This window comes from Maniola hyperantus, chromosome 3 (assembly GCF_902806685.2).
Source record: "Maniola hyperantus chromosome 3, iAphHyp1.2, whole genome shotgun sequence".
NCBI classification, from domain to species: domain Eukaryota; kingdom Metazoa; phylum Arthropoda; class Insecta; order Lepidoptera; family Nymphalidae; genus Maniola; species Maniola hyperantus.
Window position 1 is genome coordinate 10,033,633 of NC_048538.1, and position 27,152 is coordinate 10,060,784.

Sequence of the window (27,152 nt, forward strand, 5' to 3'; positions counted from 1 at the left end):
CATTAACACGTCATTTTAATTTTTTTGTGTGATGTAACCACAAATCCACGGTTGTCGGATTTATTCCTTTACTTATACTATATGACCTACCTACCTACTAGATTCTAGGTCAACCCTATAGGTTTTCTTGACAGGCCCGACAGACAGACAACAAAGTGATCCTATTAGGTTTCTTTTTCCTTTTGACAAATTCTGGTTCCTCTTGAGATACCTAGTATACTATAGTGATCTGTGGATTATTGATACGGAACCCTAAAAAAGTAGTCTTTTAGGTGTAGGGACGTGTGGCCTAGTTGATTTGAGTCAAATAGCATCTCCCAAACCAAAGATCTGCCATAATGCCACAATACGAGCGTCATAAAATATTGAATTTAAAAGAAAATATGTTACAAGCAACAATAAAGATTTGTAGTTTGCACAGTAGAAAAATAAAATAAATTTTGTATCATACAAAAAGTTTATTATACAGAACAAGAAGTGTCTATTGAGACTGAACATAATATTTCATTTAATGCTTGGATTTGTGTGTATGCTTCTTCTTCTTTTTTTCTAGTTTCTCTAATTTTCTGAAAAATAAATATTATACATTAGACAAAATAGGAAATATCCATATAATCTCAACCTATCGCCGGTCCACTATGAGAACGGGTCTCCTCTCGGAATGAGATGGGTTTGGGCTATAGTCTACCACAATGATCAAGTGTGGATTGGCAGACTTCATACACCTTTGAAAACATTATGAAGAACTCTTGGTATGCATATTTGCCCACAATGCGATGTTTTCCTTCACTGTGTAACTTTATGAAGATGTTACTTCGAAGTTAGACAGCTGTGCTTTAGATTGTAGTCAGGACCCTCCGAATAGAGAGATGAAGTCTTAACCACTGGGCTATTAATGCTTATCCATACAGTATAAGCCAAAGTGAACTAGAGTGAGGGGAAAAATAGGCTATTTAAAGGCTATCTAGCGTCAAATGTAGGAACAGCAACGAACAGCTACGAAGCAATAGGCTACTTGACACTTTTTTAAGAAGGTCTTAAATGGTTAATATTTGTCCTATGAGATCAAAAAAATTAACACTATATTTTTTTGCGCCCTAAAAACCGTAAAACTTTAATTTAAAAATATATTTTTCTTAGACAGGTGAAAACACTGTCGGCCATGTTTGGCCGATAGATTATCTGTGCTCTGACGTCATGCATTTGTAAACAACAGCATAACCTCCCAAAGTTTAATAAACATGACTTCTATACTAGTTTACATGAAAAATATAGTAATTATCGTTATTGTATCATCCAAGAATGTAAAAACGCATCGATAAAGACCACAGGAAAGTTGTGGATTAGAGTGCCCAGTGAAATAAATATACGTAACACGCGAAGACTTGCTTAAAGGGTCCTATATGACTAACGACTGCAACCCAAATTTATTTTTGCAAAGATCACTTTGTTGTAAGTCTTACTTAATAACATATTCAATTTATAAAGAGAAAACGATAATTTTTTACGTTTACTATGAGTTTTTAGAAATATATAAAAACTAGCTTATGCTCGTGACTTCGCCCGCGTGGACTTCATAAATTTCAAACCCCCATTTAACCCACTCAGGGGTGGAATTTCAAAAAATCCTTTCCTAGTGGATACCTTCTCTTTACCTACAAAGAACACACCCACCAAATTTCATGTATCTAGGACCAGCTGGTTAGATGTTTAGGCTGTACGTTGATATATAAGTTAGTCAGGACTTTAAATTTTATATATATGGATACTACGTTAGTCCCCGCGTGACATAGGGATGACATTTCTTTGTTTACATACACTCGGCGTCAAAAAAATCGCACCTTTCAAAAAATCTACTTCAAACAATTTTAAACCTTATTTGACATCAATAATGAGGGTCATGTTGGGTATCATTTGAAAGGGGATGAAATGGAGAGCACAAAAACAATTCAATTAATTATTTTTCTTTTATTGGAACAGCACAAAAAAAGAAGTTTATGAAACAGTAAAAATCCTTAATTAAGCCTTAATTTAAAACAAATTAATTATACAAAAAAGAATACAAAAAATGATCTTAAAAATAATCTAAAATCTAGTGTTACCCCCCCTTGCCCTGATGACGGCTTCCATACGATCCCTCATGGATCTTATCAATTTTAAAATGTCTTCTTGAGGGATAGTGTTCCATTCCTCAATAACAGTATCTTTGAGTTCCTGGAGAGTCGTAGGAGCGGGATCACGAGACCGAACCTTGCGTTTTAAATGGTCCCATAGGTGCTCAATCGGGTTCAGGTCTGGACTTCTTGCTGGCCAGTGCATGACAGAGATCCCAACCTCTTGAAGGTACTCGCGCACAATAATTGCAGTGTGAGCGCGAGCGTTGTCGTGCATCAACATGAACCCCTCGCCAACAAAACTGGCATAGGGGACCACATGTTCTTCCAGGATCTCTGTGATGTACCGGTGAGCAGTCAGTGACCCTTGCCCGCGAGCACCTCGAGCCCGGGAGACGCAAACAAGGTCGGTTTTGCCGTCGGCAGACATGCCGCCCCAGAACATACAAGAACCGCCTCCATATTCCACCGTCTCCTGGATGCAGGCTTGGGCGAATCGTTCACCCTGTCTTCTGTACACTCTTTTGCGTCTGTCGTTGCAGAAAAGGCACACTCTCGTCTCGTCTGAGAAGAGAACAGCTTTCCATTGTTCGAGGGTCCAATTGACGTGTTCGCGAGCGAATTGCAAGCGGGCTCGCCGATGCTCTGCGGTCAATTTGGGACCCGTAGCAGCTTTTCGCGCCGCTATTTTCTTCTCCCTTAGTCTTCGTCTAACCGTAGACACACTCACAGTTCTTCTGTTAGTTGTCTGGAGCTGCTGTCGCAACTCAACAGCATTTAAGAACCGATTTCTCAAAGACGTCACTACGATGAATCGGTCGTCTCTCTCCGAGGTGCAGCGACGTCTACCAGACCCATGTCTTCGGATGAAGCCACCGGTCTCCAGGAAACGCTGGTACACTCTTCGAACCGAAAAACGGCTCAAGTTGAGTTGCCGAGCGACATCACACTGCCGCATGCCTGATTGCAGTAGTGCAATCACTTGGGCGGCCTCATCAATAGTGGTATCCATCTTCAAAGGTATTTTTCTTGGGAATGAGCTTCTCGTGTGTCCACTTCAACGGTTAGATAGCGAATGACCCCGATTGTACCTGTATTGACCATTTTATACCTACAAAAGGTAGCGCAACTAGCGGCTGTCTTAAGAAGCAAAATTGTAAGTGTTTTCTTCTTCTTTTTTTGTGCTCTTCCAGTAAAAGAAAAATAATCAATTGAATTGTTTTTGTGCTCTCCATTTCATCCCCTTTCAAATGATACCCAACATGACCCTCATTATTGATGTCAAATAAGGTTTAAAATTGTTTGAAGTAGATTTTTTGAAAGGTGCGATTTTTTTGACGCCGAGTGTATTTAATGACGTCACATCATGGCTGACAGCGTTTTCTGCATTTTAAATAAAAATAAAAACTGTATTCTTTAAAATTGGATTTATATATCCATCCTGCGTTTTTAATAATTGTTATTGATATATTTCGTTGTCTTAAGCAAAATTATATAATAAATAATCATTTATTGGATGAAATTAGATATGAGTCAAGTAGCCTATTGAGATACACTGGCTAATTTATTAGTTGAAGTTACATATTTAACAGATGCGTTTGCTAGCTTTCGGTATGTCTGCTAGCTTTTCACCACCCAACAGTTTAACCGATTTTGATAAAATTTTGTACAATGCTAGTTTACATCCTGGGGAAGGACTTAGTATTCCGGAAAATCAACAAGTTCCCGCTGGATTCTAATTCATTTAACCGATTCATATAGAATTTGGTACAGAGGTAGCTCGCATGCCGAAAATTGACGTAGGCAACTTTTTATCCCGGAAAATCAAAGAGTTCCCATGGGATTTTCAAAAAACCTAACTCACACAAATGAAGTCTGGCATCTAGTGAAAAATATTTACTTTAGTAATTTTTTCTTCTGTTTCTTTGACAATTGGCTGATGAGATCAGTTTCTGTAAGTGATGTATCATTGTCAACGATTTTGTTAGCAGCAAGTGGCATTGCGCCAGGCTTCATCACAAGTCCAGAATCCCTCATATGTTGCATCAAGGTTGGCACATCAGGTTTTTCTTCCTCATCCTCTGGTGCTGAGGTTGATGCCTGCAAAGCTCTCGCTTCACTCATTGAAAGGGAATACATAGAACATTCCTTATCTGTAAAATAAACATTACAATCAATTTATAATTTTAAAGATTGATATTATTTATATTACAACACCTATAAGATCCTTTTTTCCACGTATATGCAAACTGTGTAATCAACTCTCTTCGGCAGTTTTCCTATTAGATTACAACATGTGGTTATTCAAGGGGCGGACAGCAAATTCCGGAAAGGCCGGGCAATGCAGTGGCGGTTCCTCTGGCACTGCAAATGTTCATGGGCGGCGCGGTAATGACTTAACATCAGGTGACTCGCCTGCTCATTTGCTTGCTATTTTTATTAAAAATATATACATAACTGTCATGTATAAAAACCTACCTACATCATTTGTTTACCTTTTTATAATAAAAGGATAATACAAGTGGGTAAGATGAAAAATGATATTGTTGTACTGTCATGCTACTTAGCTCAATAAACACGTTCTCTGCTTAAATATGGTATTATTTAACATAATAGTGGCGACGAGGCGCAAATTCGATTAAAATGGATCATAAAGCAGTGAAATTTGGTGAATTTAACCCTAAAATAGATATATGGGACAATTACATCGATCGATTGAAGTTTTGTTTTGAGGCTAACGGCATCATGTTGGATGGCGCAAAACGAGCCAATTTCTTTACTGTATGTGGAGCAGAAGTTTTTGAAACATTTTTAGCTTTGATTACACCAAGAAAAGCCAGTGATGTGACATTTGTGGAAATTGAAGCTATTTTGACAAAACATTACAGCCCAAAACCAAATGAAATTTCAATGTCATACAAATTCTATACACGGAATCAGAATACAAATGAAAATGCATCCGAATATATTGCACAGTTACGAAAAATTAGCTCTAAATGTAATTTTATGGAATTAGAACGGATGTTACGCGACCGACTAGTGTGTGGCATGAAGGATCGTCGTCTACAGTACGAACTTTTAAAAAAAGATAACCTGCGTTATCAAGACGTCGTTGATGCCATGCTAGCAGCCGAAACGGCGGGAAAAGACTGCCACATGATTCAGTCATCTACAAGTACAGACAGCAGCTGCACAAGCTCAAACGGTGCAGCAGCCACTACAAATCAAGGTTCCTCAGTGGAAGCCATGGATATTAATGCAGTACAGACTAAGACAAACATACGACTATGTTACCGGTGTGGGGACCGTCATGGTGGGGAATGTAGATTTGTTAACGCCACTTGCCGATTCTGCAAGAAAATCGGCCACATTGAGAAGATCTGTTTATTAAAGAAGAAGTCTAAGAAGAGCATTAACTTCACCGATGATGAAATAGCTACACACTTGAATGGCCTTTACAGTATTCAATGTGATACTAAAGTAGCACCATTTGTGGTTGAAGTTTTATTGGAAGGCATACCTGTAATACTTCAGGTGGACACAGGCGCAAGTTTCTCAATAGTCAATGAACGCACTTGGAAGAAGATTAAATGCCAAAACCTACACATCATTCTCCAACCAGTGTCACTTACTCTACGCACATGGACAGAAACACCTGTCATGTTACTCGGCCAAACTAAGTTACAAGTTCAATACAAAGACATCAAATGTACCTTAAATATAATTGTAGCAAAAGGGGGTGGTCCCAATCTTCTGGGACGGGACTGGTTGACCCCGTTGAATATTGCACTAAATATTAATTTTATGTCGAATAGTGATCTTATGAACATTGACAAGACAATTTCTAAATACAGTGACATCTTCAGAGATGGACTTGGCACATTTACTGGAGATCCTATTACTATACATCTAAAACCTGACGCTACACCTAGATTTTTAAAAGCACGTCCGGTACCTTACGCTATCAAAGCTAAAGTTGAAAAGGAAATTGACCGCCTGGTGGCAGAAGGTGTACTACGGCCATTGTCCTTTTCAGAGTGGGCGACACCGGTCGTACCAATAATAAAGAAGTCAGGTGATGTCCGTTTGTGTGGAGACTATCGCAGTACTGTCAACCAAGCTACAGAGTCAGACACTTACCCTATGCCGACAGCAAATGAGGTATTTGCTACAGTTGCAGGTGCTAAGTTTTTTACAACATTAGACCTTGATAGAGCATACACGCAAGTAAAAGTTAGTGACAGCACATCAAAAATATTAACTTTAAACACATGCAAAGGTCTTTATTCAGTTCATCGGTTACCTTTTGGAGTCAAAGCTTGTCCTGGAATATTCCAAAGATTAATGACAGCATTGCTAGCAGGAATACACGGAGTCGCAGTTTTAATTGATGACATCATTGTGAGTGGCCCGACAATGCTTCTTATGCAACAACGACTCGAAGCGGTTCTAAACCGTATACAGAAGGCAGGATTTCATCTTAACAAGACCAAATGTAAATTTGCTCAGGAGAAAGTTGAATTTTTAGGTTTTGTGATCAATGGAGAAGGTATACACCCCGCTCCGAGCAAAGTGGAAGCCGTCTTGAAAACACCTGAACCTAAAAGTGTACAAGAGTTACAGGCGTTTTTAGGATTATACAATTTCTATGAAAGGTTTATACCTCACAAAGCAACTTTACTGGAGCCGTTGCACAGACTCCTTGATAAATCACAAAAATGGCGGTGGACTGAACGTGAACAAGAAGCTTTCAGTAAAGCCAAACAAATGCTTACATTTAATACTACATTAGTTCATTATGATTTGAATAAACCACTAATACTCACATGTGATAGTTCAGAATATGGTGTCGGGGCAGTGTTATCACATGTGATGGAAGACGGACAGGAACGTCCGATCGCAATGAGCTCTAGGACGTTAAATACACATGAAAGACGATACTCACAATTGGACAAAGAAGCTACCGCAATTATGTTCGGCATTAAAAAGTTCCACAACTATTTGGCTGGGAGGTCTTTTACGGTGATAACCGACCACAAACCTCTGCTTGGAATTTTTGATCCAAAAAGACCTATGCCATCTATTTTATCGCCCCGTTTGACAAGAATCTCTATAGCATTAACGGCACACGATTACAATATTGCTTATCGACCAGGAACTCAAATCGCCAATGCAGACGGTTTAAGTCGATGGCCTCTACCGGTGCCTGAGTTAGAAGAAGAACCTTTATATGAAATACTTCTAATGGCAGAAAAACTAGAAGATTTTCCTTATTCTGCTGTTGAGATAGCATCCGAAACTAAAAAAGACCAAACACTCTCACGAGTTGTTCACTTTCTACAATGTGGATGGCCAAACAAGGTTACAGATAGAAATTTACGAACCTATTGGCTACATAGAACAGAATTGTCTTTACAAGATGGCTGTGTATTACTAGGATGTCGTGTTGTTATACCACAGCCTCTTCGACAAAACATCCTACACATGCTGCACACTACACATAACGGCATTGTCCACACAAAGGCACTGGCCCGGAGTTATGTGTGGTGGCCACAGTTGAATGAAGACATAGATGAATTGGTCAGCAATTGTGCTAGGTGCTTAGAAAATAGACATATGCCTCCAAAATCTTCACACGAGTGGGTCATCCCTTCAAGGCCATGGTCTAGAATTCATATAGACTTTGCAGGACCATTTATGAATAAGAATTTTTTCATAGTCGTCGATGCCTTCTCTAGATGGCCAGAAGTGTTAATGGTAAACAACACAAATTCCACAACAGTGATTCACCATTTAAGGAATTTATTTGCTACTCATGGCATATGTGAAACCCTGGTATCTGACAATGCCACTTCTTTTGTGTCCAGTGAAATGAAATCGTTTTTAGAATCCAACAAAATAAAACATGTGACATCCGCACCATACCATCCGGCCACTAATGGTTTGGCAGAACGTATGGTACAGACAGTGAAGGAAAAATTACGGAAGATGGAGGGACCATGGGAAATAAAAATTCCGAACATGTTGTTAGGCCTACGCGTTACTCCATGCTGCACAACAAAGAAAAGTCCTGCCGAACTGTTGATGAATAGACGCCTTCGCACGCTAATGGATACCCTACACCCTGATAATATACAACACAGAAGAATAGAAAACCAAATCATGAATAACGCCCAACAAAAAACCAGAGAAACTAATGTGTCACAAAAGGTCATGTACAGAAACTACTCAAGCGGACCGAGATGGTTACCAGGGCAGGTTGTGGAGAAAAGCGGCCCGTCTAGCTACAGGATACAAACCGGAGATGGTGCAGTGTTAAGACGACATATGGACCAAATAATCAAAATAAAAAACAGAGAGGAAACTCATGACAGAAATGACAAAGAAAAAGAGGATGGGTTAGAAGGAGAGATAGAAAATGACCCTGCTATAGAAATACCAAGCTCTGAGACAGGCGAAGGAGAAATAGAAAATGACCCTGATCCTATAATTGAAATACCCAGCTCAGAGAGATGGGAAGAGATATTAGGAATACCTAAATCAGCAGAAATAGACATACTGGGGGGGAAAATTAGAACAAAACGAAATCTTCATAATAAAGTTCCATATTCTAGGCCCAGTGGTTCTAATGAGAATATTGATTGTGTTGATTTGAATGATTGATTTGTAAATTGTTTGTTTGTGTACTTAGTTATCAATTTAAGATGTTAAACTTTAATTATTGTGTATTACTTACTTAGAGGGAAGGTATGTCATGTATAAAAACCTACCTACATCATTTGTTTACCTTTTTATAATAAAAAGATAATACAAGTGGGTAAGATGAAAAATGATATTGTTGTACTGTCATGCTACTTAGCTCAATAAACACGTTCTCTGCTTAAATATCGTATTATTTAACATAATAATAACATAATCCATACTAATAGTTACTACTAGTATACAGAGTTAGTTATGGACATAGGCTACACGGCCCAACCGTTTATCTGATTTTGATGAAATTTGATACAGAGTTAGCTTACATCCTGGTTATGGACATAGGCTAAGTCTCTGCACAGAATTTTGTTAAAATCAGTTAAACAGATGGGCTGCGAAAAGCTAGCATACAAACAAACACACTTTCACATTTATAATAGGTATGTATAGATTTAATAGAGAAGGCAAGTCTCCTCAGAAAAATGTTTAAATAATTTAGAAGAAAAAACACAACAAAACATGTGTTTGTTTAGAAATGAAGTGGACTTCATTGACATTAGTGGAATTAGGTATTGTTACAGTTTTACAATCTATCAGTTGTGCAACGAATGTACTTGTACAGAGCAATGCTGGGGAGCCTTGTGGAGATTATTTTAATCCCAATTTTATGACAACCTTTACATATTTGGGTATAGTACAGCGTAAATACCTACATGAGCGGTGGCATCACTCAACATCAAACGCGTTGTGTAACTGTTTAGATCGTAAAACTGTGGTATTGTAAACCAAAATGCAATACAAAGAGCGACAGAGATGCATCCACAATATACTAACATTATAAATACTAGCAGATACCCGGCGTGTGCTACTACACAAATTTTTTTGGCTAATACAATTTTTCCCCCATTAAAAACCATCCTTGCCTTTCTAATGAAACCAGTTTGGGGCACATCGGTTGGACGGTTTCAAAGTCTAGAAACATTTTTGTGTTTTATATGTTTATATATAGAGATAAAAATATACCTGTATTGATATGACCCCATTTATGGCACTTGATACATCTAACATTTCTGACCAAGATACCAAAAGGCTGATCCCTGATTTCATTGTCTCCCTTGCAGTAACTCTCCCTAGGAGCATTGTACTTCCTCTGCCATTCAAATTTATATTCTGGTTCATTGTCCTCACGTTCCCGTTCCTTTTTCACACCCGGTGGAGGCTCATACATAAAGTTTAAACTCAGTTTATCTTTACTGTCCTTGCTCAGTAGTGCTCTGTAATGGAAAAAGGAATAAGTTAAATTCAAATAATTTATTCAAAATAGGTAATAAATTACACTTTTTGATTGTCGGTTGTTGGATTTGTAAGATATAGTGGTGATAATTATTACGCAAACTTAAAACTAAAGCTAGGAGGGTTCCAAACGCGCCCAGGTTTGAGAACCAGGTAGGTTTTTCATTGCGAAGGACTTAATGATCACAAAGTTTACAGCAGTTATTGCTGCTTTAATGCCAGGACATTGATTCTGACAGTCAATTGATATATAGTAATAAAGCTTGACTGAGATGGCTCAGGGTAGGGTGTAGGCTGCAAGAGTCACAGTGACGCTGAATTATTTTATTTTACATTAACTGTTACCCTTTAGCAACCTGTATTGTATTATTCCTAAATTTTATTTGTACTGAAAAGAACAGTAAACAGACAAGTAGGATATAAAAGGCAGCCTAATCGCTTATTAGCTCCACCAGACAACCTTAGGAATAGGAAAATATGAGGAAAAATAGACTGCAGGTGGTCTAATATTAAAGTTATAATATACATACCTACATTCAAAATTCAAATAACTATTAATACTAATACCCTGTTATGAACATTCTCAGCAAAACCTCTCATACTCTTACTTATTTTCATGTAATTCCTGTTCTTTCTCATATTGCACTCTCAGTTCTTCCTGTTTCTTCTTATATGCATCAGTTTTCTGTTCCGCCATCCATACCTAAAATAATAATGTGATAAAATCATCGGATAAAATACCCTATACAATAGGTGTAACTACAATAGGTATGCTTATTTTTATAAAGTTATAGTTGATTAGTAATATCAATAACGACAGAATTGAACTTTAAGTATTATCTACTTCACTAATTGTTACATGATTTTTTGTTTATGAATAATAGTATTGTTTGAAGCAAAATCTGTCTCAAAGTATGTAATAAAATTATGTACCTACCCTTTTCAAGTTATCCCTCGATGCGGGATGAAAAAATTTCTTGCACATATAGTTATTAAAACCCTTCCCCATTTTATTCCGTCAGTTTTTCTCTATTACTATTCCTAAATAAATTACAAGTAAACAAAGCTTTTTAATAAAGTTACTCGTCAAGAGAATTTTATGGAGATCACCGACCAGAAATAAAAGGTGGAGATTAGAGATTTTTTTTAAAATTTATTTTACGGCCCTGGATATGAGAATGAGAAATGAGAATGGAGATGGAGATTGGAGATTTAGGATCAAAGTCAAAGAGTACAATGCAGTCACAGATATGTCCAGATATGCAACTAGCGTGGCCCTCTTAGTCAAATCAATTATTACTTTAAAATACTTGAGTCACTTCACGTTGTTTGTCAAGATCTCACGTAAAAATACATCATGACAAACAAAACAAGTAGCCACGGACGGTGATAAGGACAAAACATAATCATTTTGTCACGTTCTAACGCAATGTGGGACGCAACTTGCGTTGACACATTGGCCCCGTGTCATATCAGGAAGACAGCATCAAGACCGGGAGCCGCAGCAGAAACAGCTGAAAACGGCAAGCGGCGCAAGTATGCCTCTCTTATACATTTAGATACATTTTTGTGCCGTTTGCCGTGGAGACCCTGGGGCCATGGAGTCTTAGTGCTAAAATTTTTTTACGAGACATTTCACCGCGATTAATAGCCTCATCTGGTGACAGAAGGGCTGGCTCATTTTTTGCGCAACGGATCAGCCTGGCTGTCCAGCGCGGAAATGCAGCCAGTATTCTTGGCACCATTCCACGCGGTCATGATTTATATAGTAATTAGATAAGGCTAGCTTTAAGTTTTATTGTAATCGTTCTAATAAAAGCTTAACTGCATTGAGATATCTCGCTCTAACAGTAAAAATTACAATTGGGCTACAGTGCGACAGGGCTCTTTTGGCGCGTGGCGAAAATCTGAACGAATGTCGTCATATGGTCTGAACGAAACAATACTCTGTGACAATCACACCACAGATGAATAACATAGTAAGCAATTTATTATTTTTGCGTTTCTTTTGCATTTGCTTGCTTTGCTCACGTTTCTCGTAGAAAATTGTATTGTGGTTGAGTGTGGTGGTTTGAATCTTATTGCAAGTACTAGTACGCCGTGCTGTTTTTCCTCTTATTTGTATTAGTGATACTCTTGAATACGTCTCTAATTTTACAGTTTAGTGGTCTTAATTTTCAACTTTCTAGTATTAAAGTGCTAACATCTACCATAACTTAACGTCAGTTACCTACTTGTTAAAAATGTTCACAGGTCTTGAAAGTGTATGTAGCTATTTCTATTACTGTACTTAGTATTTGAGATGTAATATTGATTTTGCACTAAAATATTTTGATGAATGAATTGTTGGATACAGTAATGGAGAGCTCGAATATTTGATCAGAGATTTAATTCGGATTCGCGAGTCCACATTATAGTCATTGTCATCGTAGTGTTGCTTTATGTTTTAACACATTCAGTGTTTTATCGTTTGGAGTATTTTTAGAACACGACTGTGGTATTGGGTCTGATGTCTTTGTAAACACTGTATGATTGTAAATGTATGTGCTGTTTTTATTATGAATATTTGAAATTAAGGAGTGGATAATATTTGGAAGGAACAGTTTCACTCAATGTGATGATTATAAGTAATATTTCTTATGAAGTGGAAAGTTTTTATGAAAATTAACTTCAGATTTATGGTAAGTGGTATTCTGTAGCTATAACTTAAATTATTAGGTACCTATTCTAATTAGAATTAACTATTAAGTAATAACGTAATAGCTCAATTAATGTGTGTAATTCAGATATAATATACACTGTCTTGCAACTTCTTATGACCAAAAATCCATATTTAAACATAAAAATTACTTCTGTTTGATCTATATCTAACTAAACCCATTAAATGGTTTTCTCCCCATAATGAAACTGACATTCTGTAACAAAACATATCATTAATTGGAAATAGCCCTTGAGAAAATTTTATGATGTCTGAAATATTTAAGATTTGAAATTGTCTGTTTCTGTTTTTTATTAAGTACATAGTGATTTTTGTATTGCGGTTGTAATGCCTAATTTCTACCACCACACAAGAAGAAAATTAAAATTACTACCCATATTATAAATGCAAAAGTGTGTTTTTTGTTCTTCAATCACGTCGCAACGGAGCAACCGATTGACGCGGATTTTTGCATGTGTATAGTTATAGACTTTGAGAGTGACATAGGATAATTTTTATCCCGGAAAATCCAAGAGTTCCCACAGGATATTTAAAAATCTAAATCAACGCGAAGGAAGTTGCGGGCATCAGCTAGTAAGTTATAAATACCAATAAGTGACATATTCATGATCTCCCTGGTGCAGTGGTGAGCACTGTGGTCTTATAAATGAGTGGTCCTGTCAGTGGCAATTTGGGAATTTCTAATTTTTCTCTGGTCTGGTCTAGTGGGAGGCTTTAGCCATGGCTAGTTACCACTCTACTGGCAAAACCATGCCACCATGTGATTTAGTGCTCCGGGAGGATGCTATGTAGTAATCAATCAGGAGTATGGGTTTAATAAAACAGCCATACTACCTTCCAAGTTAGCCTGATTCTGTCTCAGACTGCATCATCACAAGACAAGATAAGAGCGCTATGCTTTCATCTTGTCTTAAGAGCTAATTTGTATCAGAATAAATGTACAATGTACATGGACATGGATAGTGACCCACCATTGAGCATTATTGTAAAAGTTGATTTATTTGCATGGTTACTTTTTATGTTGCTTTGTATGATAATTCTTTTGAATAAATTTGGTGAGTAAGTTGTTCAAAATCGGCAACATAGCTGTCCCCTATCAGGGCTTGATAGTAATGTTATGTAATGTTAATTTTCAATGTGATACCTCACTAACAATATTTAACAATACAGAGTAATATTACCAGTATAATGTTATTAATATAGTATAATCTAAATATATAAAATTCAAAGTCCTGACTGACTGACAGACTGACTGACTGACTGACATATATATATATCAACGCACAGCCTAAACCGCTGATCCTAGAGACATGAAATTTGGAGTATCCACTAAGAAAGGATTTTTCGAAATTCCACCCCTAAGCGGGTTAAATGGGGGATGGAAGTTTGTATGAAAGTCCGTCATTTTTAAAGTTATTTGCATGAAAATTGGTATTTGGGTTTTCGGTCACAAATGAAGAAATACGTATTTTAGGATTTTTGGAAAATTTGCCATAAGGGTGGTAAAATATAGGATGAAAGTTTGTATGAGAAAATTTTACTATTGTTAACTTAAAACTTGGAAAGTAGGTTCTTTATATGACGTAGGTGTCAGCTAAGAAATGGTTTACAGAAAATCCTACCCTAAGAGGGTGGAATGGGGGTAGAAGGTTATATGAAAGTCCTATGTTTTTGAAAATCGGGATTTAGGTTATTAGTTTTAAATAACAAAAACCTGTCGAAGTTATTCTGTAAAATCTCCTCTTAAGGGTGGTAAAATAGGGGATGAAAGTTTGTATGAGAAAGTTTTATTATTGTTAATTTACTTGAAATTTGGAAAGTAGATTCTTATAAGACTTAGGTGTCAGCTAAGAAACGGTTTCAGAAAATCCTTCCCTAAGCGGGTGGAATGGGGGTGGGAGGTTATATGAAAGTTCTATGTTTTTAAAGTAACAGACGTGAAATCAACATATTATTTTAGGATGTCAGCTTTAAATAATAAAATCTGTATAAGTGGTTTTGGAAAATCCCCCTTAAATGTGGTAAAATAGGGGATTATTGTTATTGTTAACTTAAAGTTTGGAAGGTAGATTCTATTTAGAGGTAGGTGTCGGCTAAGATTTTTACGAAAATCTTACGGGTCTAAAGGGGTAAAATGAGGGTTGAAAGGTTATAAGAAAGTCCTATGTTTTTGCCAAAAAATTCCATTTGTTTCCTGTAGGCCACGCGGGCGAAGCCGCGAGCAGAAACTCGATTAACCGGACTAATTGTTGTCGTTAGGGATTCGGATAATCGAAAATCCGGATAATCGAATGTATGAAAAAATGTGGGTTCTGTGCATATTATGTAGTTCTCTATAATAATATTTGTAATTTTCAAAGTAAGATAACTATACCAAGTGGGATATCATCAGATTTTTAAGCATAATAGTTTTTGATTTATCGTACAAAATGGCGGAAAAAATACCCGAGTATGGAACCCTCGGTGCGCGAGTCTGACTCGCACTTGGCCGGACAATTTTCAGTTGGTAGTCCGGATAATCGCGAATCCGTATAACCGAGGGCCGGATGATCGAGTTTCTACTGTATTGTGAAAATAAGCATACATTCTAATAGTATTTTGATAGTACATGTTTCAACCATTTTTTGTGCATATTTGCATATAATATATTAATAACAATGTCTAGTGATAAGGATTATACATATACCTACCTGGTAAACACAATATAACTACCTACTCTCAGTTGGCACACATACTTAGTTCTACTGGCTTAGGTAGGCAGTACTATTGCAATATCTAGTTGAGGAGTTGGAACCTAGACTTGGAGTGACGAAAAGTTCATACCTAGGAACTATAGCATCTATTCTCAATCAGCAGATCCTTAGTCCTCATAGTTTAAGTGGGCAGTATCACTGCACGATGCGGAACATACATTGTTCCGGTGTCCTCAGTTTGAGGTAGAAAGAAAGAATGTCGTGGACGAGCTGGGAGACGAGTTTGGGGTGGAGAGCCTCGTAAATACTATTCTGGAAGAGAAAAAGAAGTGGGTGATAATCCAGAGACATATAGAAACCATAATGGAAAAAAAAGAGAAAGACGAAAGAGAAGGAAGATGAGTCAGACCGCGGCAGTAATGGTAGGCCAACAAGGCGGGAACGTTATTGCTTGAAGAAAGGAGGGGTTTTTAGTCGGTAGGAGTCCGGCACTATGTCCATGAGGATTTTCCCCTCCTACGAAAAAAAAAAGTATCACTGCAGCATCAGGTTGACGATTTTAGATCACCTGGATTTTAGCCACAAAGTTTTAACCTAGTAGCCAGAATGTAAAGAGTGACCAGTAACATGTTACTGTAGCAGTATGAATTGTGTTTTTTCAATGACAGCTACTCACTGCAATTTATTTATTGCACCATGCATGTTATGTTTTTCGTTTCAAATCTTACAACTATTCTCATAACCACAATTATTTTACATGTTCAGTTTTGAATTTTTTCTTATTTTAACTATCATTTTCCGCTTTTTAGTTTTGTTACTTCTTTCTTACCTTCTTTCTCTCAATGAGTTATATTTAAAACTTCAAGTCTCTGGCTCGTCGAGAAGTTAGCTGTTTAAAATTGGTTGTAATTTTTTTTACCAAACAGGCAAATAAGGTTGACAGACAAGAAAGCTAGTTAATATTGAATTGTCTTCCAGTTCCGAGCTATGTTAAAAACTTATGGCTTATCGGGAAGTTACTTAGAAATTGGTTGCATTTATACTGAACAGCCAAACAAACAAAGAAACTAACAAACATGCAGATGAGAAAGCAGTTAATATTGCACTGGCGCCGATTCTGTCGTCTTTCTCTAGACTAAATTTAGAGTATCCACATCTTTTTCTTTTTATATTGCAAAAAAGGATGGAATATGAATTTTACATTCAAAGACTCTAAATTTTAGTGCATGCTACAAATTTGAACAACAGGCTTGTGACTGCCGGGCTCTAAATTAAATTTAAAACTGTCAAACTGAGTCTGTCCTTTTCATATTACATTAGTAAGAAAATGATGCTAATGCTCTAAAATTTAGTTGTGCTCAGAATCAGTACCATTTTAATCTAGTTCCGATCTATGTTTAGGGTTCTAGCTCATTGGGAAATTAGTTTAAAATCGATTGCAAAATTTGTACTGAAGACACAAACAAATTTTAAAAAATTACAAAAAAACTGAGTTAGTAATTAGTATTGCATTGACATTCAGTTTAATCTACCTTTAAAACAAGTCTTTAGCTGTTACCCTTTGGGTACGGAAGCCTAAAAATAAAGAAACATTAACTAAAAATATGATTAAGTAATCCCACTAATAGAGGGGTGGGGCCCAAACTGCCAGTGGTCAGGGCTCCAGATTGAGGAACCTCATCTCAAGTCTCAATGCGTGCCGTTTCAAGAAGTATTGCCTTTTCTATCTTTTCGAAATAAGACCGTGAACTGATACAGCTATCGGATAGTGAAAATATGTATATAGTGCTAATTATGGTGTGATTCTTTTTTTTAGTCTAAAAGAGATTTATCCAGTTGGATATCTAATCCATCCATACTAATATTACAAACTCGAAAGTGTCCGTCTGCTAGCTTTTCACGGCTCATCTGTTCAACCGATTTTGATGAAAGATTACATATCGCGGACGGATATAGGCTACTTACGTTTTTTCCCGGAACATCATGGAGTTCCCAGAGGATTTTAAAAAACCTAAATCCACGTGGACAAAGTCGCGGGCATCATCTGTTTGGTATTGTATAGAGATAACTTGCATCTCATGTATGAATAACTAAGACTAAGTATTGTTATCCCGAAAAATGAAAGAATTCCCATGGGACTTAAAAAAAACCAAATCCAAACGGACGAAGACATGGGCATGTACTATGTAACAATAACTGTAGTGTTAGTATTCCGGCGGGGCGGCTGAAAGTAGTCGATTTTTATTATCTAGTATAGCGAGGGTGTGGTTGGGAGTGGCAGGCCAAACATCGACTCGCCAAGATCGATAGCATCGCGGACTATTCCGCTTGACAAATGTTTCAAACATCGAATTCTGCAATCGAACTTTGTACCTTTTTCTTGAACGGAGCAGTCGGTGGCGAGACCATAGCCTTAATCTCGTTACGGTCTACTTGATTTTGTGCTATTCATAGAAATTAAACAAGAATTCTTTAGATAGCACACACAAAATTATGTGCTAAATTATCATTATCATAGTAAGAATAGTTATATATCAGATAAATGGCATCATGATATTATTATTTATTTATTACCAATTAAGTAATGTAACTACAATAATGAATTAACACATTTTGACGAGTATGTACCTAATAGAATAACATTTTCCGGATTAGAAAAGACTAGCTGATGCCCACGACTTCGTCTGCGTGGATTTAGGCTTTTAAAAAGCCCGTGGGAACTTTAGAATTTCCGGGATAAAAAATACTTTGTGCCCCTCTTCAGGTCTTTCACTATATCAATATAAAAAAATCACGTCGAACCGTTCGCGTTGCTCCGTTGCGGCGTTATTGAAGGACAAACAAACACCTTCGCATTTATAATAAAAGAGTAGTGATGGGTAGCGATTTACATAATAGGTACTAGTTGATCCGCCCCGAATCGTGCGGCTGCCGCCTACCTACCGTAGACAAATTAGTAAAACAAAAAAAATAGTAGACAAAATAGTAAAAATTTAATGTGATATATTAAAAAAATTTATAATGTACATTCATTTCAACAAATGAGGTGTCGTTAGATTAGACTTGTGGGAGTTACACAGGGTTGGTAACATCATAAAGGTGTCGTCAGATTAGTCTTGGTTGTGGGAGTGACATGCGGTGGGTAACATCACAAAGGTGTCGTTAGATTAGGCTTGGTTGTGGGAGTGACACGGGGTGGGTAACGTCACAAAAGTCTCGTTAGACTAATCTTGGTTGTGGGAGTGACATGCGGTGGGTAACATCACAAAGGTGTCGTTAGATTAGGCTTGGTTGAGGGAGTGACGTGGTGGGTTACGTCACAAGTGTCGTTAGACTAGTCTTGGTTGTGGGAGTGACATGTGGTGGATAACATCACAAAGGTGTCGTTAGATTAGTCTTGGTTGTGGGAGTGACACGGGGATGGGTAACATCATAAATGTGTCGTTAGATTACTCTTGTTTGTGGGAGTGAAAAGTTTTTTCGTCATGCCAAGTGCATGCTATGCCTTTTGGTTATGGTGAAAAAATGAAAAAAAAAAAGAATACTGTTTCCCCCATTTCTCTGAAGTTTGCAAAGCGAAAAACCTGATATAATTTAGCGTCGTTAGAGGTTTATGTAGAGTTGATAGAGGTTTATGTAAACTTTACAGGAAAAATAGAACGAAGTCTCTAGTGCAGTTTTTTTAGGAATACGCAATAAAGCTTTTCACAAAAGATTTTTGTTTTTGAGACTGTAAATTAAATTAATTAACCAAATATTTATAAAGGTATTAAGTTTTCTTTTTGAGTGCAATCCTCGGTGGACCAGTCTGATTCGCACTTGGCTGGTTTTTAAAGGTTGCGTTGTTCATTGACATAGGACATAAGTATACAAATTCTAAGCGGTACCTATTTACCGCTGATTCAGTCTGCGGGCTGCGTATACTCGGAGTGCTATTAATAACTTAGTAAATATGTAACCAAAGTCGAGGTTACAAATATTCAACATAAATAAGGCATATTATGACGTAATGCATTAAATCGTAAAGTTTTTGTCAAAGATACCTACCTAGCTTGATAACGCGTGACAATAATTATGGGCACATCTGTACACATAAATAAATGTAGTTAATTTTTTTCATTGGATCAAAAATATATCACAGTAGGTAAATGATGGCTAGGTCAGCACACTCTTGAGTTTAACTACAAAAATGACAGGTGTTTAGAAGTTTCTAGCAGTTGCCCGCGACTTCGTCCGCGTAAAATTTCTGGTTTCTCATGAGATTAGATATTTTCCCGCTGCAAAAGGCCTCACTTACCTACTTACATCTCTAACTTCAAAATTTTTGTATTGTCTTACCTACTCCTAGCACAAGCCTGACGCTTAATTAGAGAGGAAAGGTCATTTAACATGGCTAATATTCTTTAAAAAAAAACATAGGACTTTCATATAACCTTTCAACTCCTCCTGGGAGCGGATCTTTTTTATCTGATACTTACCTCTTAGAAAAAGCCTACCTTCCAAATTTCAAATAAGCTATGATTAAAATTTTCCCATACAAACTTTTATCCCCTATTTTACCACTCACAGTTTTTATTATTTAAAGCTTGTAAACTTAATGTCGATTTTCATACCTGTAGTAACTTCAAAAACATAGGACTGTCATATTACCTTTCAACCCCCATTTTACCCCTTAAGGTGACGCAGGACGCTCGACCGAAATTGGCAGCGCACGTGGGTAACGTGTTTGCTTTTCACTTGACATTGTATGAGAAAGTTGAGAGGCACGATGATTATCACTGAAATCAAGCGCGCGAAAAAGGTTTAGGAAAAGTATTTTTGAGAAAAAACTACTGAATTTATGTTTGCAAAGTAAAGTTATTTCAACTAATGAATAAATAAACTACGTCTAATGATAAATTGTTTTACAATTTTCATATCCTTAATCTTATTTATTTACGCCCAAAGTTGTCATAAATTTAGTGTTAAAATAGGAATCTTTTGAGGCTCGTAACTTTTAAATCAATATTTTTTTCAATGTTTTAGATATCATTGAACCTAGATAATGACGAGATAAATCAATATAATTCTTAGTTTTGTGCGTACAATATCGAATATTGTTGTATTTTCCCTCCTACGTTTGTATGGAGAAAGCACCGAACTGAGTCCCCTTAAGGGGTTGAATTTTCAAAAATCCTTAGCGGATGTCCTCGTCATATATAGCTGTCAGCATGCCAAATTTCAACCCAGAGCTGTGCGTTGATAGATCAGTCAGTCAGCTTTTCCTTTTATATATTGATGATACCTACTCTTAATAAATCTTTTCAATTCCGCAAAAAATTTAATCTCGCGACTGCCACATTACCTTTTAAGTATAAAAATAGCTCAACAGCGTTATCGCTGACGTTATCTCAAGGTGAGATCGTCGAGATCGGCGTCGCTGCTGGACTGTTGGCAGTAGAGCACCATCTGCTGTTAGCACATTTTGAATGTTTTTAGGGTTCCGTACATCAAAAGGAAAAAAGGAACCCTTATAGGATCACTTTGTTGTCTGTCTGTCTGTCCGTCGTGTCTGTCAAGAAAACCTGCGGGGTACTTCCCGTGGCCTAGAATCATGGGCAGGTAGGTAGGTCTTGTAGCACAAGCAAAGGAATAAATCCGAAATCCGTGGATTTGAGGTTACGTCACACAAAAAAATTAATTACATAGTATTTTCAATTTTCACAGTAAGATAACTATACCTACCAAGTGGCCATCATTCATATGATTGGGCTTTACCTGTATATTCTAATAGAGATTTTTCATTTATTTTTATGCATAATAGGTAATTTTGATTTATCGTGCAAAATGTCGAAAAAATACCTGAGTACGGAACCCTCAGTCTGACTCGTATTTGGCCATAATCCTTCTTCGAACACAATGTTCATATACTTATCGATGCCATAATAGTTAATTTATTCGGTCATAGGTCTATTATAATAATATATGTAGGTATGTAGGTATGTAGTTATATATATATATATATATATATATTTCTATTATGGATTTTGTATATATATTAATATTTATAATAGTTATGTTTATGTATGATAGTTATGTATGTATTACTGAAATAGTTATTTATATTATATAATATTATACTAGTTCATTTTATCTATATTGCGTGTAAGTACTATCCAACATACCTAGTTTCTCCTTTCACCAAAGGTTGCCTGGAAGAGATTGTTGTGAGCAATAAGGCCGCCTTTGCATACAATAATTTTTAGTTTAAGTTTCTGTAATAGTTATGTAATATTTTTTGTGTGCAATAAAGTATTTATATCTATCTATCTATCTAATGTTCAGAATATATATAGTATATACCCATAGAAATCGTCTACTCTCTAACTATAGCTGTATGCATTTTCATGAAAATGTCTTTGCTGGAGTCATTTTGTCAAAATAGCGTCATGTCAATTGGTTTAATCGGCCGCCGGCTGCGAGGCAATTACTCAGTTGACAGCAGGGAAGTAATTCCTACATTTGAGGGCGGAAATCGCGACAGGAACACCTCCCTTTATGGCGTTGCATACAATGATATTATGTTGTTTTCGATCAACACCCTGTCGATAAATATCATTTGGAGATCATGAAAAACAATTAGTAGGTAAATCCATACTTCCATACTCCATACTTTACTAATGCGCTAATTTCTTCGGACAAAGCCTTTGATAGAACTTCACTTACAGGTAAGTTCGTTTAATCATTAATTATTATAAATGCGAAAGTGTGTCTGTCTGTCTGCTAGCTTTTCACGGTCCATCAAGTTAGGTAGGTATATTGAAGAGGATCTTATAGAGATGAGGGGATAATATATTTCTCCGGCAGGATTTTTCAGTTAAGAACGTGGCCTCGTGTTCCTAATGTGGTTTTCTTTGTCTCGAAACTTATCCGATTGTAACCAAAATAAACTCAAATAAAGTTCAGTGGACGCCCGTATTGATATTGAGCCTTAAATGAGTAGGTATGTAATATTAACAATAAACTGCAAATATTACTTACTAGATATTGCCCGCGACTTCGTCCGCGTGTATATAGGTCTTTTATAAATCCCGTGGGAACTATTTGATTTTCCGGGATAAAAAGTAGGTAGCCTATGTCAATTTCCGAAATGCAAGCTACCTTTATGCCAAATTTGATATTATTCGGTTTAACGGATGGACCTTTCAGAATTCCGTGGAAACTCTTTGATTTTCCGGGATAAAATAAAAATAAATAAAATAATAAATTTTCCTATGTCCGTCTCCGGGATGTTAGCTAACTGTGTACAAAATTTCATCAAAATCGGTTAAATTGGTGGGCCGTAAAAAGCTAGCAGACAGACACACTTTCGCATTTATAATATTAGTATGGATTTAAAAAAATTAGCAAATGTAAATTAAGAATAATTGAAATCACCACCATACAGGTCAAGGCTCCCGTAATATTGCATTTTAGTCAGGATCGACTCCAAGACTAATGAAAGTAAATCAATTGGATAACTGAGATCCCTATACCGGCTGAGAAAACAGCTGATACTCCTCAAAAAGGTTGAATAGTTTTTTTATCAAACATAGCTAAGAACCATCTCGATTAAACAGCCTTTCGAATAAAAGAAGCCTAATTTTAATCTGTTAATCTCCATCCTTTTGATCGCTACGATGCCACAGACAGACACAAATACAGTAGCCGGCAAGAAATATTGTACAACGACATTTAGAATGAGATTTCGGCTTTGTAGAGTCGTCTCTGTCACTCATACCTATGTGACGTTTTGTCGGTCTCAACGACAGAGACAACGCTCTACGAAACCGCTATCTCTATTTATAGGCCGATGTATGATATTTCCTGCCGGGTACGTTCACAAGTTGAACTTATAACACTCCTCTGTTTGCGTCGGGGGTTATGCGAGTTGTTTGCCCATATAACATAAACACGTGAACTTGCAAATTAATGAAATGAAACACAACTTTTCGGGATAAAACAATGACAAAGGTGCATTCAAAATTGTCTACATACCATTCACATTGTTAATTAGGTAATTATTATGAGTGGTAGGTATGTTGCGTTTTGAAAAGTAAATGTTCTTGTTTTTTGCTGGCCTCTTCTCAGTAGAATCTGTCACTACAAAAGGTCAAAAGGATAGACTTTACGGAAAGAAGTTAGTATAGGTCTCTCTCTGCTCTGTTACGTAATCCCATACAAATGATAGAGACAAAATATATCAGTGGGTGTTAACCATTTTGAGTCACTAACCAATCACAAACGAAACTATGTTTTCGAATCGAATTCCAATGTTTTTGAAAATATTTTGGAATTGAATTTCAAATGTTTTTCGAAAACTTTTTGTGATTGGTCGGTGACTCAAAATGGTTAATGCCCACTGAGATTTTTGTCTCTATCGTTTATATGGGATCACATAACAGGGAGAGAGAGAGAGAGAGTGCTATATTAACTTCTTTCTACTTTCTTTTTTCAACTACTTGAGATGATTTTGTATGTAATGATCATGTTTCGTTTGCTTCAGGTGCTATTCCCGCAGTGAAGGCGTCGGTATGTGGCACGGCGCGCGAGTGTTTGTACTCGCGGCGCTGGGCCTACTGGCCGGGCCTTCCGTCGCCGCAATACCTAATAAGAAGTTCAATATAACAATCGGCTATCTGCCTTCTATCAAGGGCGAGCTCCGAGACAGACAGGGACTTACTATATCCGGGGCTCTATCTATGGCCCTTGAGCAGGTATTTTGATGTGATACGTTTGGGTTTGTTACAAAATCACTCGATCGCAGCTCTTCCTCTTCTTTAATCACAATGTTTGTTTTCTTGAAGTGAGCTCCCATATCCTTCCGCATACGAGTTACGACTCGACTAAAGAACGAGATTTCGACTTTAGTTTGACTGTTACCTACCATTACATGATGTGATAATAACGACGACGCTTTAAGAGACCAAATTAGGACCTCCAAATTCGTTGCTTAACTGGCGTGTTCAACTGGTATGCACTGTCAAAACTAGGAAACACGTCGATTGCAATTTGCAATTTGGAAACCTATACTTTTTTGAAACTTGTAACTTTTTTCAGATCAATAATGGCACAGCCCTTTTGCCAGACGTCAAGCTATTGCTGAAGTGGAATGACACGCGATGTGACACGGTGACAGCGACTCGCATGCTCACTGACATGACCTGTTCTGGTGTGGTCGCCTTTTTTGGCCCGGAGGGGCGCTGCCACACGGAGGCCATTGTTGCTAAGTCTCGCAACCTGCCCATGATCTCTTATGTAAGTATATCTTAAGTATGTCTGTTTGACAACCTCCCTGGCGCTGTGGTCTTAGAAATGGATTGTCCCGGGTTCGATTCCCGCCAGGGGCAGTTTGAGAATACTTATATAATTTTTAAATTGTCTTTGGTCTGGTCTGGTTGGAGGCATGGCTAGTTACCACCCTACCGGCAAAGCCGCGCAGCCAAGCGATCTAGCGTGCCGGTACGATACCGTATAGAAACCGATAAGGGGTACCGATACGGGTGTAAACCGCCACACTCCGTCCAAGCCCGCTACCATCTTAGACTGCGTCATCACACCAGGTGTGAAATTATAAGCTTCTTTATTCCATTAAAAATTAGCCCTTGTAATGGAATAAAAAAGCTTTTAATTTTGTAAAGTGATGTGGCTTAGCAGATATAGTTGTGTGTTATATATGTATATCTAACGATTGATTTATATCTTTGTTTTAGAAATGTTCTGATTACCAAACATCGACGCTATCAAATTTTGCGAGATTGGAGCCACCCGATGCACAAGTGAGAAAATTTACTTATTTGTGAAATCAATTTTGCTTACTAGGCTCATTAGCATAATCTTTAATTTTATTTTCTGTCATGTTTCTGAATTTGAATATTTAAACTCAGTTGATAATGGTCACGAGTGCAGTAAAGACTTTAAGTGCAGAAAAATTAAAATATTAATTTCGGTAGAACAATTTTACATAGTACATAGAATTGGGACCATTGCAGTAAGTGTCTAGTATTACCACTAGTACTTGTGGCAAGCGGCCCTGCTCTTCCATAACACCTTATACAATCCATACTAATATTATAAATGCGAAAGTGTGTCTGTCTGTCTGTCTGTCTGCTAGCTTTTCACGGCTCACGATTTTGACGAAATTTCGTACAGAGATAGCTTGCATAGTTCCCACAGTTTTTAAAAACTTAAATCTACGCGGACGAAGTCGCGGGCATCATCTAGTATTACGTAATTTTAGAGTTAGAATGCGATATGCCTCCTCATTTCTAATTCGAATCGCTAAGATTTGGATCCCCCTTCCAGCATCAATTTTCCCCTCCAATTATAATATGGGTACCTTGTCAAGAGTAAATAGGCATCCTCTAGACAAGCGCGCTCCATCTTGGGCTGCATCATCACTTGCCATCAGGTCTGATTGCAGTCAGGCGCTAGTCTATAAATTAAAAAAATAAAATATTCATAAAGTCATTGAAATTGCAGGCGACGAAATCTGTAATATCTCTTCTGCGGTACTACAGATGGACTAAGTTCTCAATATTATACGAGGAGCCATGGGTGACGGTGGCACTTACGCTCGAAAACCACGCGAAGAAGAATAACATGACTGTGAACCACCAACGGCCGGTCATCGACGGCTTCAAGTGCTGCGAGGAGAAAATGACCTGTTGCGCGCCGGGGTTCTGGTACCAGTTTATACAGGAGACTAAGAATAGAACCAGGAGTGAGTCCCATTTATCGTTAGAGCAATAGCACCACGGTGCGACACGACACCAAAGGCACAATGTCTCATCGGGTGGTTTATACTATATAGCGTGATTCTGTTCATAGCAAATACCTACTTGGATTTTTATTTGTCTCAACCTTATCATGTGGTACCTGCTACTTATTACTTTGCCTGTTTGCATTATTTTATGTTACCTTAGTACTTATTTCAAAAAGTTAAAAGATTATTTGCAACACATAAGGAAATTAATTAAATTTATTTGGTCTTAACAAAAATGTAGGTACAATTTAGAATGCCTTAAAAACTAGACTAAATAGTTATTCCCTATTTTATGAACAAAGGAGTGCTGCTTAGACATCTGTACTAAAGTAACTTGTGTTACAAGTTGTCTCCTTCCTCCGAACCATTTAAAACATATTATAATAAACTAGCTTATGCCCGCGACTTCGTCCGCGTGGACTACACAAATTTCGAACCCCAATTTTACCTCCTATTTATGTATTTAGATTAGGTTTTACAATTTTTCAGGATACATAAATTAAATATTGTAATAAATCAGTAATAAGTTTACATTATATCATTGTTTTTTTTTCAGTATACGTTTTTTTGGGCTCAACAGCTGGACTTATAGATATGATGACAGCCATGGAGTCATTGCAGTTGTTTGCGAAAGGGGAATATATGGTTATTTTTGTTGACATGATGACATACTCTCCTAAAGAATCATTGAAATATTTAATAAGTGAGTTACTCAAAACTTTTTACTTTTAAGTATAGTCCTATTGGATTCGTCTAGTCAGATGGCAGCTTGCTGTGTTACAAGCTGCCATCATATTATAGCGAGGTGTTAGCCAATTGGGTTATTTTCTCTGGGCTTCGCTTAGCTTCGCGCA

The 27,152-nt window shown here is 37.1% G+C and overlaps 2 protein-coding genes across 5 annotated transcripts in view; one reads left to right on the plus strand and one right to left on the minus strand.

The window, feature by feature from the left end:
- Window positions 1-441: 441 nt before the first annotated feature.
- LOC117996165 (corepressor interacting with RBPJ 1) lies at window positions 442-11,451 on the minus strand. The gene is made up of 5 exons (XM_034984174.2): window positions 11,041-11,451; window positions 10,712-10,806; window positions 9,834-10,084; window positions 4,015-4,267; window positions 442-566 (listed from the first exon to the last, which is right to left on the minus strand). The coding sequence occupies exons 1-5, from the start codon at window positions 11,110-11,112 to the stop codon at window positions 509-511; spliced, it is 729 nt and encodes a 242-aa protein (XP_034840065.1). The 5' UTR covers window positions 11,113-11,451; the 3' UTR covers window positions 442-508.
- Window positions 11,452-12,094: 643 nt separating this feature from the next.
- LOC117996148 (receptor-type guanylate cyclase Gyc76C-like) overlaps window positions 12,095-27,152 on the plus strand; it is a 33,518-nt gene continuing 18,460 nt past the window's right edge. The window contains exons 1-7 of one of the 4 annotated variants that reach the window (XM_069509272.1): window positions 12,095-12,367; window positions 12,589-12,784; window positions 24,040-24,250; window positions 24,594-24,791; window positions 25,247-25,312; window positions 26,016-26,256; window positions 26,855-27,001. In XM_069509272.1, the coding sequence (XP_069365373.1) occupies window positions 24,068-24,250; window positions 24,594-24,791; window positions 25,247-25,312; window positions 26,016-26,256; window positions 26,855-27,001 (835 nt within the window). In that variant the 5' untranslated portion in view covers window positions 12,095-12,367; window positions 12,589-12,784; window positions 24,040-24,067. Of the gene's footprint in view, window positions 12,785-24,039; window positions 24,251-24,593; window positions 24,792-25,246; window positions 25,313-26,015; window positions 26,257-26,854; window positions 27,002-27,152 lie in introns of all 4 variants that reach the window. The other 3 variants (XM_069509273.1, XM_069509274.1, XM_034984150.2) reach the window with 3 other exon arrangements.

Coding starts and splice junctions, on each gene's coding strand:
- LOC117996165 (XM_034984174.2), bottom strand. CDS start 11,112: ATGGGGAAGGGTTTTAATAACTATATGTGCAAGAAATTTTTTCATCCC. Junction 4,268..9,833: donor ATGGGGTCATATCAATACAG/GTATATTTTTAT, acceptor TTTATTTTACAG/ATAAGGAATGTTCTATGTAT. Junction 567..4,014: donor CAGAAGAAAAAATTACTAAA/GTAAATATTTTT, acceptor TTTATTTTTCAG/AAAATTAGAGAAACTAGAAA.